Below are 13,317 nucleotides of genomic sequence, written 5' to 3'. Positions count from 1 at the left end.
TGTGGTGTGTGCACGCGTGGTGTGTGCACGAGTGTGTGGTGCATGTGGGCATGGTGTGTGTGCATGGTGCATATGGCGTGCATGGGTGAGCATATGTGTGTGTGTCTTGTTAAAAAACAAGACAACAGGCCCAAAATGGAATCGCTCACCCCAAGCCCCGGGTCACCAACCCGAACCCTGAAATGGATCCTTAAAGCAGTGAGGCGGGAACGCAAGGTCAGCCCTGGGTAGGTCATCTGCCCGACACCCCTGCTGTCCCCTGAAGAAAGGTCACCCTGCAATGACCCACCGGCGTTTTGCTGCTGGAACTTCGTCCCGCTCCCTTCTGCCTGTAATTCCTGTCTGCCAAATAGGATTCCACCCAATTCTAATTGATTTTGCTCAAATAAACCCAAAATTTTAATATGCCTCCGTTTATCTTGTAACAGTCTGTGTGCACACAGGGCTCTTCCTGGCATTCTGGGAAAGGGTTCTTTCTGTCTCTGCAGCTGGCCGGGTGGCAGGCCGGGCAGGGTTGGGAGGGGCCGGGGAGCCCAGGGGGTCAGCGGGGGCCTCAGATCAAGGCTTCCTACAAGCTGCCCCACCCTCGTAGCCAGAGATTCCAGTTCCACAAAGACCTTTGCCTCTTCTCCAAGTGGCTCAGCACTTTGGGGTGAGGGTTCCTGTGCACACCACAGGAGCCAAAGGGCGGGGGCGTGCCCTGGTCCTCGGGGCACTGGCCTGGTCTGGTTCAGCTGCCCTGTCTCTCCTGGGCACCGACTCGCAAACAGAGGCCAGCTCTCGTGCTGGCAGGGGCTGAACTGTGGACCTGTGCCTACGTGTCTGGACTCTACACCACCACCACGCTGTCCAGCTAAGCCAGGGAAAGCACCTCACACACCTCCCAGGATAGGGCCTCTGCCAGGTCCAGAGAGTGGGGGTGGCAGTGGGGAGCATGGGGCATCCTGGCTGTGGGCCCCCTGTAGAGCTCTTTCCAGGAAGACAGCTCTGGATACCAAAGTGTTCCCAAGGCCCCCAAGCCACCCAGCAACCCACCTCTCTACAGGAGGGTATGGCCTCTGGTTCACGCCAGGGTTCCAAGGAGAACCCCCCAGAACAGGAGGGCAAGGGGAGGGCTCTAGCATAGAGGAGGAGGAAAGGGGACCCCCCATGGGATGAAGACAGCCTCTGGCCCCGGGGCCAGCACACACCCCTGCTTCCAGGGTGATATTCCCTCCGGGTAGCATCTGACCCCTGCCCTCAGCCCCTGCCAGCCTCCAGCCTCCTCTTCTTGACCCAACCCTTTCTTTTGGGCAGTCACAAACCTGGTGCCTCTTCCCTCCCATGTGCAGGGGTGATTCTCTGCTGGGTCAAGGGACCCCAAGGGACAGGTGTGCTCTCTCTCTCATGGGGATCCCAGGGGTGGCCCTCAAAGCTAGTCCCCAGACGCAGACACCAGATGGGCCACAATCACTGGTAGCTCAGGAGGGAGACCTCTGGCAGCCCTGGGGACCGCAGCCAAACACTGGCGTGAGGACAGAGAGCCACCCCTTCCTCCCCGCCAACTCCCTCCCCTGGAGCCAGCCTGAGCTGGGAAGGAGGTGCCCCAGGGGCTGGGGGGTCTGGTTTCAGGAGCATTGGGCATTACCTCCTCATGATGGGGTTCCCTTCTCAGCGTAGACGGTGCTCTTGGGGACCCGTAGTTCCAGATCCAAGCACACAGTGACTCAGACACCTGGCCCTGCTCCTCCCCACCCAGGTTCCTCGGGGTTTTATGGCCCATGTGGGCGTATCTGGACAGAGGTCAGAGACCAGGGATCCCAACTACACCAGTGACTGGTTCTACCCAGCTGGCTCTCCATCAGCTGTCACTCCCATGAGTCCCCCACCACCCACTTCAGGATGGACCTGATGCAGCGCCCCTCCCACCTCAGCTCCCCACACTGGAATCTGCATGCTCCGTGCCCATTCCTCCTGGCCACCCACCAGCCAAGTGTCCTGATGTTGCAGGCTGGAGCCTTGTGACCCGGGGGCGTTGGACCCCAAACTGGGCTGAGTGGTTGGCTGGAAGCTGGAAAACCGTCCCAGCAGCCCCCTGCCCTTTGGGCCTCTGGGCACAGGCCTCCTCCTGGAGCTGGGTTTGCTCAGAGACACGTGCAAGGGTTGGGGCTTCCCACAAGTCAGAGTGAGGAGCCTTACACCAACCAGATCAGGGCTCTGGAACGCGACCCACAGCACACGCGCAACTGAGAATTGGGTGCTCAAACAGGCGCTGAGCCTTGGGTCGGAAGGGAGGGGCCAGCAGCCTCCTCACGGGCGGTGGGCACAGAGGCTCCGCAGGGCGTGTCAGGGAAGCAGCCCTAAAAGCTGCCTCGACGTGTCTGTGTGCTCCCGGCTGTCGGCAGAGAGCAGAACCACACTGCCCAACCAGGCACAGCCTTGCGCAGTGTAGACCCAGGGGCAACCCCCGGGAAGCCAGCTGTCAGAGAGCCAGGGAGGGGAAGGTACCGCGAGAGGTCAGTGCGTACATCACAAGGAAACAGTGTGCAGATCCAGCCCAAGGAAACTGCTAAACAAACAACCATCACCTTCAGCGGGAAATACCAGAATCCAAAGTGGCTGCAACCTATAATCTAAGACATCTAGTTTGTTTGTTTGTTTTAAATGAAGAGATTTGAGATTTTGAGCAATTTTGGGTACAGAGAAAAATCTAGCAGAAAGTAGAGTCCCCCTACACCCTCTCCGGCTCACCCTGTTTCCCCACCACTGGCCTCCGGCATTGGTATGGTACACTTGTTCCCTTGATGAGATCATTATTTCTCAACCAAAAATTACAAGACAGGCAAAGAAACAAGAAAAGTGTGACCAATATTTGGGGAAAAACAGGTAATAGAAAGTATCTCTGAGTGGACCCAGATGTTGGACTTAGCAGACAAGAGCTGAGTGGGAACCATCGTAAAGAATTAAAGAGAAGGATGATGAAATGTCTTAAGTAATTTCAATAAACAGAATTCTTAAAAGAATCAAATGGAAATTCTGGAATTTAAAAACACAATAACTAAAATTTAAAAATTCACTAGAGGGTTTAGTAGAAGACACATTTCAGTATTTAACATCTTTAAGTTAGATGAGCTCTTATTTTTTTTAATATTTTACTTATTTATTTGACAGAGAGAGACACAGCGAGAGAGGAAACACAAGCAGGGGGAGCGGGAGAGGGAGAAGCAGGCTTCCCGCGGAGCAGGGAGCCCGATGAGGGGCTCGATCCCAGGACCCCGGGATCATGATCTGAGCTGAAGGTAGACACTTAACGACTGAGTCACCCAGGCGCCCCTCAATGAGCTCTTAAAGACAGATCAAAGAAAATTATCCAATTTGAAGAGACCAAAAAAGAAGAAAAATGAACAGCATCTCAGAGACCCGTTAGACCACGAGTGTCAAGCACACACATACACACACACATATATCATACGCACATACGAACACCACACACGCACACACGCACCCATACACACATGTATACATCCCATCCATATGTACCCACACGCGCGCACACACACACACACACGTGCGCGCGCACATACACCATACATTTGTACACATACAGATACAGAGTCCCAAAAGAAGAGGAGGGAGAGAAAGGATCAGAAAGAATAAATCAATACAGAATGGCAAAAATCACTCCAAACTTGATGAAAAGCATTTACTACAGACCCAATAAGCTCGATGAGCCCCAACTAGGATAAAACAAAGACATATCACAGCTAAACTGTTGAAGCCCAAAGACAAAGTCTTGAGAATAGCAAGAGAAAAAAACCACGCCTGGCAGAGCACCAGGAATCTGGCTGACAGCTGACTTCCTAGCAGAGACGGGACAGGCCGCGGCCCCGTCTTAGCAGACTGTGCAGGGGATGAGAACGCTCCTAGGAGGTCAGTGTCACCCTGACTCCAGAGGCAAAGACATTATACGGAAAAGAAAAGTATAGGCTAGTATTCTTCATGAACATTGACAAAAAATTCTTAATAAAATATTAAGACGCATAAAAAAGAATTTATGTTAGGAATGCAAAATTGATTTAATATTCAAAAATGAATTGATACATTACACTCTACGGACAAAATGAAGGACAAAAAACATGTCATCATTTTAATAGATGCAGAAAAAGAATCTGACAAAATTCAATACCCATTTATGATAAAAACTTTCAACCAGGAACATGCTTGATAAAAAGGCATGTACAAAAAACCTACAGCAAACACCGTATTTCAGTGTAGGGTGGACAGCTTTCTCCTTAAGACTGGGTTTGAGATGAAGACGCTGCTATTCAACACTGTACTGTGGAATCCAAGCAGTGCAGCAAGGCAAGAAAAAGAAGAAAATTATGCTTCAGTGAGAATGGAAAAGTAAAACTGTCTTTATTTGCAGAGGATGTGATCCCATACTTAGAAAGTTCTAAGGAATCCAAAAAGAAATTACTAGAAGTAAATAAATTAGTAGCAAGATCTCAGGATATAGGATCAACGTACAAAAATCAGTCTTCTCTATATACTAGCAATGAACAATTTTACTGAAATTAGGAAAAAAGTTCATTCATAATAGCACTGAAAACAATGAAATAGAAATAAATTTAACAAAAGAAGCACAAGACTAAGGCTGAGAGAAATTACAGATCTAAATACATGGAGAAGTGTTCCATGCTCATGGATTGGAAGATTCAATTTTGTTAAGATGGCAATTCTCCCAAAACTGATCTGTAGATTCAGTGCAACTCCTATCAAATTCCTTGCAGGATTCTTTGTAGAAACCTGCAAGCTGATCCTAAAATTTATGTGAAAAGGTAAAAAACTCAGAAGAGTCAAAACAACTTTCTAACAGATGGACCAAGTTGGAAGACACACACTACTTCCATTTCAAAACTTGCCATAAAGCCACAGTGATAAATGATGTGCCACGTGCATGAGGATTGATAAATAGATGAGGGAAATGGAATTAAGGGTCTAGAAATGAACCCATGCATATATGGACAACGAATTTTTGACAAAGATGTCAAGATAATTTGATACGGAAAAGTGACTGTTTTCAACAAAAGGTGCTGAGACAAGTGAATGTCCATATGACAAAAAAAAAAAAAAAAACTCCACAAAACAATTTAGACGTATAACCTACATTGCACACAAAAGTTAATTCAAAATGTATCATTCTAGGGGCACCTGGGTGGCTCAGTCCGTTAAGCGTCTGACTCTTGATCTCAGCTCAGATCTTGAGCTCAGTGTTGTGAATTCAAACCCTACGATGGGCTCCATGCTGGGCATGGAGCCTACTTTAAAAAAAAAAAATCAAAATGCATCATTCTTAAATGTGAAAGCTAAAATTGTAAAACCTCTGGAAGAAAAAAAATGAGAAAATTTACAGCACCAAAAGCATGGTACATAAAAGAAAAAAATGGACGTTGGACCTCATCAAAATGATCAACTTTTGCACTTCAAAAGACACCACCAAGAAAGTGAAAAGACAAGTCATAGACTGTGAGACACCGTGAATTATATATTTGATAAAGGACTTGTATCCAGAATATATAAAGAGTTCTTACAACTCAATAATAAGACAAAAAACCCAACTGAAAAATATTTGGAACACTTGAACAGATATTTCATCAAAAATATATAAGTGGCTAATAAATCCATAAAGAGATGCTTAGTTAGCATCATTAGTCATTAGGGATTCGATTTCAAAACACAGTGAAATATCACTACATGCCCACTAGGTCAGTGTTAGGGCAGAATCGTTCCCCCCCAAATTCTTATGTTGAAGTTCTAACCCTTAGCACCTTAGAATGTGGCTGTATTTGGATATGGGATCTTTAAAGAGATAACGAAGTTAAAATGAGGTCATAGGGGGCGCACCTGACTGGCTCAGTTGGGGAAGCATGCAGCTCTTGATCTTGGAGTCCTGAGTTCAAGCCCCAATTTGGTGCAGAGATTACTTAAATAAATGAACTTGAAAAAAAAAATTAGGTCTTATGGGTGGGCCTAATCCATTTCTGACTAGTGTCCTTATAAGAAGAGGAGGTGAAGACAGACCCGCACAGAGGGGCGACCATCTGAAGACACAAGCCAAGGAGAGAAGCCTCAATGAAACCAACCCTGCCCTTGATATCAGGCTTGTAGCCTCCAGCATTGTAAGCAACCAAATTCCTGTGGTTTAGCCACCCAAGGGGCACTCTGTCATGGTGGCCCTAGCTGACGACCATTTGGCTACTGGAAAAAAGACAGACAATAACAAGTGTTGGCAGGAGGTGGAGAGAGTAGAACCCTCATCCAGTTCTAGTGGGAATGTAAAATGGTGCAGCCCCTCTGGGAAAAGGTTAGCATTTTCGTAAAAAGTTCAACGTAAGGGCGCCTGGGTGGCTCAGTTGGTTAAGCGACAGCCTTCGGCTCAGGTCATGATCCTGGAGTCCCTGGATCAAGTCCCGCATCGGGCTCCCTGCGGAGCAGGGAGCCTGCTTCTCCCTCTGACCCTCCCGACCCTCCCCCCTCTCATGTGCTCTCTCTCTCAAATAAATAAATAAAATGTTAAAAAAAAAAAAGTTCAACGTAAGCTACCATCTGACCTAGCAATTCCACTCTTAGGTACCTACCCAGAGAAGTGAGGCCAGTGTCCACACAAATACAAGTATGATGTTCCCAGCAACACCGTCTACAATAGACAAAGCTGGAAACAGTCCAGGTGCCCATCAGCGGATCGAAGGGGGCCTAGCCAGACCGTGGCTTTACTCAAATTTTATTCAACAGCAGAAGAGCCCAATCACTGCCAACATGCTGTTTTCCTTGCTGTCTTCCACCAGCTGGGAGCCAGGGATGTGGAGCCTGACCCCAGCAGGGCTGAGCCCCCGCACTCGACCGCGCGACAAACGCCTACGGAGCGCCTTCTGTATGGGGTCAAGGCTCAGGTGCTGGGGCACAACAGTGACCAAGAGGACAGGCTTACCCTAGGAAAGCTGACGGCCCAGGGGCTTCAGGCGCTGAGACATGAGGAGGCCTTCCTCTGGGGCGTGAAGGCCAAACCAAGGGGAGCAAGAAGGAAAGTCTGAGCACCTGACCAAGGTCGCGGGGGCAGCCTGGATACCCCCAGGCCGAGCAGCAGCCAAGGCTCAGCTGGCCAGGGTGTCTGCTCTCCTTCAGTGAGGCGGTGTGAGTGTGAGGGGGGTGCGTGTTAGGCTATACCCCCCCCCCCACCCCGCACAGCTCCGATGGGCGGGGGGGGGCACCGTGTGAGTGCAGCGGCAGCAGCAGACGCAAGTGCTCCCGTCCCTCCGCCCGCGTCTCCCAGGCAACAGCAGCCTCGGTCTCGGCTCGGCCCCTCCCCCGCCCCGCCCCGACTGCGAAGCGTCTGGAACCGCATCCTTCCTCCGCATCCTCGTCCTGCGACCGCATCCTGCAACAGCTGCCCGTTGGAGCCGCCTGTGAGCCATTTCCACATTTCTCCTTGTGGAGCGGGGGCAAAGGGGGCCGAGTGTGTGCAGGGGAGTGTGCACGAGTGTGTGAGGTGCGTGTGCAGGTGCGTGTGCGAGATGCGTGTGCAGGGATTGGGGGCACTGCGGCTGACCCAATGGCAGCCAGGTCGAGCCGGGGGTCCTCCCTTGGGGTCTCTGCTGACCGGAGCGGGGGTGCTGTCCCCAGGCCTCCCTGACGATCGGGGGGCCTCCGCGGGGTGAGCCGCTGCCTGGAACTTCCAGAAGAACCGTAGGTATCCAGCCTTGCACAGACCCGACGGCTGCCCAGATCTCCGGTCCTCAGCACAGCGGGACAGCTTGGGTGGGGGTCGGACTGCTGAACATGGGCTCCCTCACCATGGTCTGAGAGAGCCACTAGGAGGTGGGCGTCCCCGAGGTGGGGAGGGGGTGCCAGTTCCAGAACCCGTTCAGCTCTGTCTGAGGGTGGGAGAGAGCGGGGGTCGAGGGGCGGGGGGGGGGGGCGGAGGCGGGGGAAGCGTGGAGGCAGAAGGCGTCGGACGAACCAGATCACCGAGAAGCATTGCTGGCACCGAGAGCGGGGTGGCTGTGGCGGGGGCAGCTGCGTGGTGCCCAGGAGGCAGGCAGAGGGGTATTTCTCCAGAACCACCTGCCGTAGCCCCTGGACTCGGGGCCACAGGTGGCTGGTGTGTGGGAAGCCAAAGCTGGGTGCAAACCTGCGCTTCCTCTCTCGGGGCTGCGCTGGCGCTCGCAGTTCACCTACCCTTGAACCAAAAGCCAAACCCAGGACCCGCCCGCAGGGCCTCTGGTGGGGGCTGCGGCTGGGGCGGGGGGGGGCGGTGAGGCGGGGCGGAGGTGTGTGCTCCGCGGGGTTTCAGCAAAGCACGCAGTGCCCTGCGCTCCGCAGTCACATGCACGCTCTCGACACGCGCAGGACGCTTGTGCCCAGGCCGCACAAGCCCGCGCCCGTGCGCACTGGCGCGCACCCTTCTGAGTGACGCAGCATACAAGGGGGGCGGTGAATGCGAGTCTGCGACCCGCGGATCTGCAGCCGGGCTTCTGTAGTGTTTTCAGCTAAGGGCCCTTGTCCCGCCTCTCCATCGGTGCGTCGGTCCATCTGCACAGTCTCACCGCCCATCCCGTGCCCCCTCCCCAAACATCGGAGAGGAGCATGCATCGCCCCGACCCAGGAGCCCACAGCGGGTGGGGAGTAGATGACCCGCTGGAGAAGACACAATTACAGCGCAGGGTGGAGGGAGGGGGGGCCAGTGGGAGGAGTAGGGGTGACCCCCCCCTAGTCCACGGAGTTCTGTGTCTGTCGTGTGAATGAGCCCAGCCAGCTTCCCCAGAGGGTTCCCATGACTCAGCGAGGGAAATGAATGTTCGGGGGAGGGGGTCCCACATGTAGCCCAGCCCCTTCCCCCGCATTTTGCCGGGGGCATGAGGCCTGGAACCAGAAGCGGAGAGTCCAGAAGGCCCCAAATGTCTCCTTTCCTTCACGAAGATGTGTCATCCCCGGCTCCGTTTCCACGGAAACCCGCGATGACGCAACATGGACATCACGCCATGTCGGAGGAGTTGGAGCTTAGGTTTGGCTCCTAGAGACCCCAGAGGCGGAGCTCCTTGTAGGGAGACTGGGCAGACCCCGGCCCGGCCTTCCAGCGGGCGTGGCCAGCAACCCGAGATTGACAGGGCTGCGGGGCTGCGGGGCGGCCACAACCTCTGCCCCTCCGCGCTCTCCTCTGCAAACCATAGGCTGGATTTGTGAGCCGCGGGGACGCTGCTGCCAGAAGGCCTCCAGCCCCTCCCCCTGCAATGCCACACCCCTCCCGCCCCTGCGAAGCTCCCCTCAAGCCCGGGGCACTTGCTGCCCCCCCTCCCCCGCCCCTCCCCTACTGTCCCCTGTCAGTCCCTCCCTCCGTGGCACCTTCCCAGCGCTCCTGAGCCGTTTTCTTCCTCGCGCTGCAAAGCCCGACCTCTTTATATTTATATTCCGGTGGTTCCTTGTCCATCTCTGCCTCACAGAGAGCGGCCGTCGTCTCCATGGCCCGCGTGAAGAATAACCCATCGCGCACCTGTCTGGGGCAGGTGCGGACGTGTCCGTGAGTCCTCCCCAGGCTGCTCCCCTGCCAAGCCCGACTCTCCTCAGGAAAAGCCCTCCAGCCAGGGAGTGGGAGTTGGGGACGCTTCGCTGACCTGAAATGGCCCTGGGCCAGGCGCGTAAATCCAAGGAAGGGCCCAGCTCAGGGCCCTAATGGGACCTTCCTCCCTGGAGGGCAGGGGAAGTCCATGATGGGGGTGCGCCTCCCTTGCCTAGCTGGCTGCTTCTTGCCTGCCCCACAGTGCCGCTCCTGGCCACCCCTCCCCCTTGTCCTACACATCACTGACCTCCCTGCCCAGCACCTTGCACACTCTCCTCCTGGGCATCTGTCTGCCTCTCTGCCTCTGGGTGGGAGCTCCTCTGCATTCCCACCCTGCCTGCCCTGGCCTCTGGGGTGTGAGAGACTGGGTCACCTATGGGCCTGGTAGGCACTTGCGCTGGTGGGGCTGCTACAGTGAGAGGCGCTTGGGGATGGCGCAGTCACCTAGGGCAGAAGTTTGGGGATTCAGAGGCCCAGCCGTCTTTGTAGGGTGGGTGCAGGCAGTGGCCAGGGAGGGAAGCACAGCCCCTGGGGCTCGGCCCTTCGGTCCTCACAAGGAAGGGAGTGGAGGGACAGCCAGGGCACCGTGGCCAAGGGGTTCACCTTCTCTGTTCAGGTGAACATCAGGGTCCAAATCCTGGGGGAGGGCATGGGGTAGCTGTGCCCGCAGCTTGCTGTCCTTTGGTTGTTGGGTTCGTTTATTTTGAACTCTTTTTGTTGTGAAATATAATGAATATTGAGAAGAGGACATAAAACAAATGTGTAGCCTAATGATTTAAGGTAAGTGCTCCCCAGTCATCCACCATCCAAGTGAAGCCTAGAAATCCCCACCTGTCCCTGAAGCCGCTCCCCTCCCCCAAAGGCAGGCCACCCAGACTCTCCAGACACGGGAGCAGTTAATTGGTCTGGACCCCTGGAGTGCGTGTCCCTAATCGCCCGAGACTGGTTCCTAAAGGTTATGTTAGAGTTGGCTTGTTCTTGAACCTGCTTTGTGCCTGGCTTCTTTTGGCCAACCTCATTTTGTGGGATTCGGGGCTGTGCTTGCATGCAGCTGTGACCCTTCACTTGCTAGGAATGCCTCCGATGATTTACTTGTTTTACTCTGGATGATGTGTGGTGCTGTGTACTTCTGTGGGAATAGCACTGCTATCCACGTTCATGCACACCCGTCTCTTTCCTGGGTGTGCACCCTGGAATGAGGGCTGGTCGAGGTTCGACATGTGTGGATTCTCTGAGTTGACACCACCTGTGTGGCATCTTTTGCTCCTTGAGCTCTCCTGGGTTTGGATGGGCTTCAGTATATCTCCTTAAGCTGGTTCTAATTGGTCTCCCTCTGGACTAATGAGGGTGAGCACCTTTTTAGTAATCATGGCCGTTTGAAATCCTTCTCTGTCCATTTTTCTATTGGTTGTCTATCTTTTTCTTTATCAACTTGAGCTGTTCTTTACATACTTTAGATATCTGCCCTGTATTGGCTTCCTTGGGCGGCTGTAACAAATTACCACAACTGGGTGGCTTAAAACAACAGACATTTATTCTTTCATAGGCTATGGAGGCAAGAAGCTGGAAATCAAGAACTGGGAAGGGCTGTGCTCCCTTTGAAGCTCTAGGGAAGGATCCTTCCTGCCTCTCCCAGCTTCTGGCGACTCCAGATATCCCTTCGCATGTGAATGCGTCCTTCCAACCTCTGCCTCCATCTTGACATGACCACTTCCCTGTGCGTGTCCAAATTTCCCCCTTCTGTAAGGACACCAGTCAGTGGGTTAGGACCCCTGTAATCCAGTATGACATCATCTTCACTTGATCACATCTGCAAAGACCCTATTTCCTAGTAAGGTTACATGCACAGGTAGCAGGGGTTAGGACCTGAACATTTCTTGTTGACGAACCCACAAGTCCTTTGCATGTTGCAGATATCTTCTCCGGTCTTGCTTTCTGTTTCCATTCTTTGAAGGCTATGTTTTGATAAGCGGGAGTTCTTAATTTTAATGTAGTCCTTTTATGGTTAGTACTTATTTCTCGTATTGAGGAACTCTTTCCCTCCCCCAGACCAGGAAAATATTCTCCTGTATTATTTTCAAGATGCTTTTCCAACTTAGGTGTATCCACCTGGAGTAGATTTCTATGTGTGATGGGAGGTAGGGATTAGGTCCATTTTCCGTGTGGACATCTGTTTATCAAAAGGTGGCCATGCTGCCTGCTTTGCATGGCATCTCTGTCACAAATCCATGGTCCCTGTGTGTGGGGTGTGTCACACGGAGCTTTGTGCACCACACATCAGTACCACACGGCTGTGTAAGCTGGGCGCCTGGCGGATGAATACCCCCTTGTTCTCTTACAAGATGTCACATGTGTTCTTGTTCCTTTACTTTTTGTATAAAATTACAGTGCTTGGCAAGTTCACACACAAAAAAATTCTGTTGGGCTGTTGATTGGTATTTATTGATTCTACAGATACATTTTGGGGGGAAATGACATTTTTACATGTGGAACCTTCCAAAATCCATGACCATTTTGTTCCCCACTTGTTAAGGAAGTTAGGTCTCCTTTTGTCTTAGTCAATGTTTTGCCTGAGGTCTTCCATGATTTTCCATATGGAATTTCTTTCCATTTCTCTGAAGTCTGTTCCTGAGTATTTGGTATTTCCAATACCATTTAAACAGAGTCTTTCAAAAACTTATTTTCTAATTTTTTGTCACTAATACATAGAAATATAATGACTCCTAAAAGCCTTGGATGGACCCTGCTGGACTCACTCTTCAAGCTTTGTAATGGATCCACAGATTCATGTGGATTTTCTACGCACACAATGTTCGATTCATGAACAGAGTATTACCTGACCTCGTCCAGGCCTGTTATCTCTTATCCATTTTTCCTGCCCTACAGCTTGGCTCAGACCTCCAGCACCACGATTATAGAACTGATAATAAAAGACCTTTTTATCTCCTTCCTCATCTAAAAGGCAAAGCTTTCACTGTTTACATTCAATAAGGATTACTGTAGGGATTTTTGTGGATGGCCTTTATCAATCAGATTAAGGAGGTGTCCTTCTGCCCCTAGAGTGTTAATAGACTTTTAAAATAATAAACAGATGTTGAATCTTGTCAAATACTTTCCCAGATATTATTTAAATTGATCAGATGATTTTTTTAAAAAGATTTTATTTATGTATTTATTTATTTTAGGGGAAGGGAGGAGGGACAGGGGGAGAGAGAGAATCTCAGAGTCCCCACTGAGCACAGAGCCAGATCCAGGTCTCGATCCCTCCCAGGACCCTGAGATCATGACCGGAGCCGAAATCAAGAGTCTGAGGCTTAAAAAAAAAAAAAAAAAAAGAGTCTGAGGCTTACCCAACTGAGCCACCCAGGCGCCCTGGGGTCATTTTCGTTGAGCACAATAGCAGCCCTTAGAACGTGCCCTAGAGCAGGCTGGCTAATGGCAGACTCTGCCAGTGTTGTGTGTCTGGGCATTCACTGGTCAGAAGCACCACCCTGTCTGTGGCTCTGGGGCCCACGGGGAGACCAGAGGGCAGGAAGGGACTAGAGGCCTGTGGCTGAACATGCCCAGTTTGTCGTGAGGTTGGCCTGTCCGTGCATGGCCTGCCCTGGCTCTGGCATGAGGAACACTGGGGCCAGCCTGGGGCCCTCTCGCTCCCTCACAAGCTGGCATGGACATCCGCTAGGTGGTGAGTGGGCAGTAACCTGAGTCTGCACCTCTGCACAGGA

General features: G+C 52.1%; 1 protein-coding gene across 1 annotated transcript in view; it reads right to left on the bottom strand.

Moving 5' to 3' along the window:
- Positions 1 to 1,797, bottom strand: part of PRAP1 (proline rich acidic protein 1) — a 4,871-nt gene extending 3,074 nt beyond the window's left edge. The window contains exon 1 of the mRNA XM_021703851.2: positions 1,628 to 1,797. Within this exon, the coding sequence (XP_021559526.1) occupies positions 1,628 to 1,635 (8 nt within the window). The 5' untranslated portion in view covers positions 1,636 to 1,797. The remainder of the gene's footprint in view (positions 1 to 1,627) is intronic.
- Positions 1,798 to 13,317: the final 11,520 nt, after the last annotated feature.

The sequence above is a fragment of the Neomonachus schauinslandi genome, chromosome 6 (assembly GCF_002201575.2).
Source record: "Neomonachus schauinslandi chromosome 6, ASM220157v2, whole genome shotgun sequence".
NCBI lineage: Eukaryota > Metazoa > Chordata > Mammalia > Carnivora > Phocidae > Neomonachus > Neomonachus schauinslandi.
This window is presented reverse-complemented; position numbering and strand designations above follow the sequence as displayed.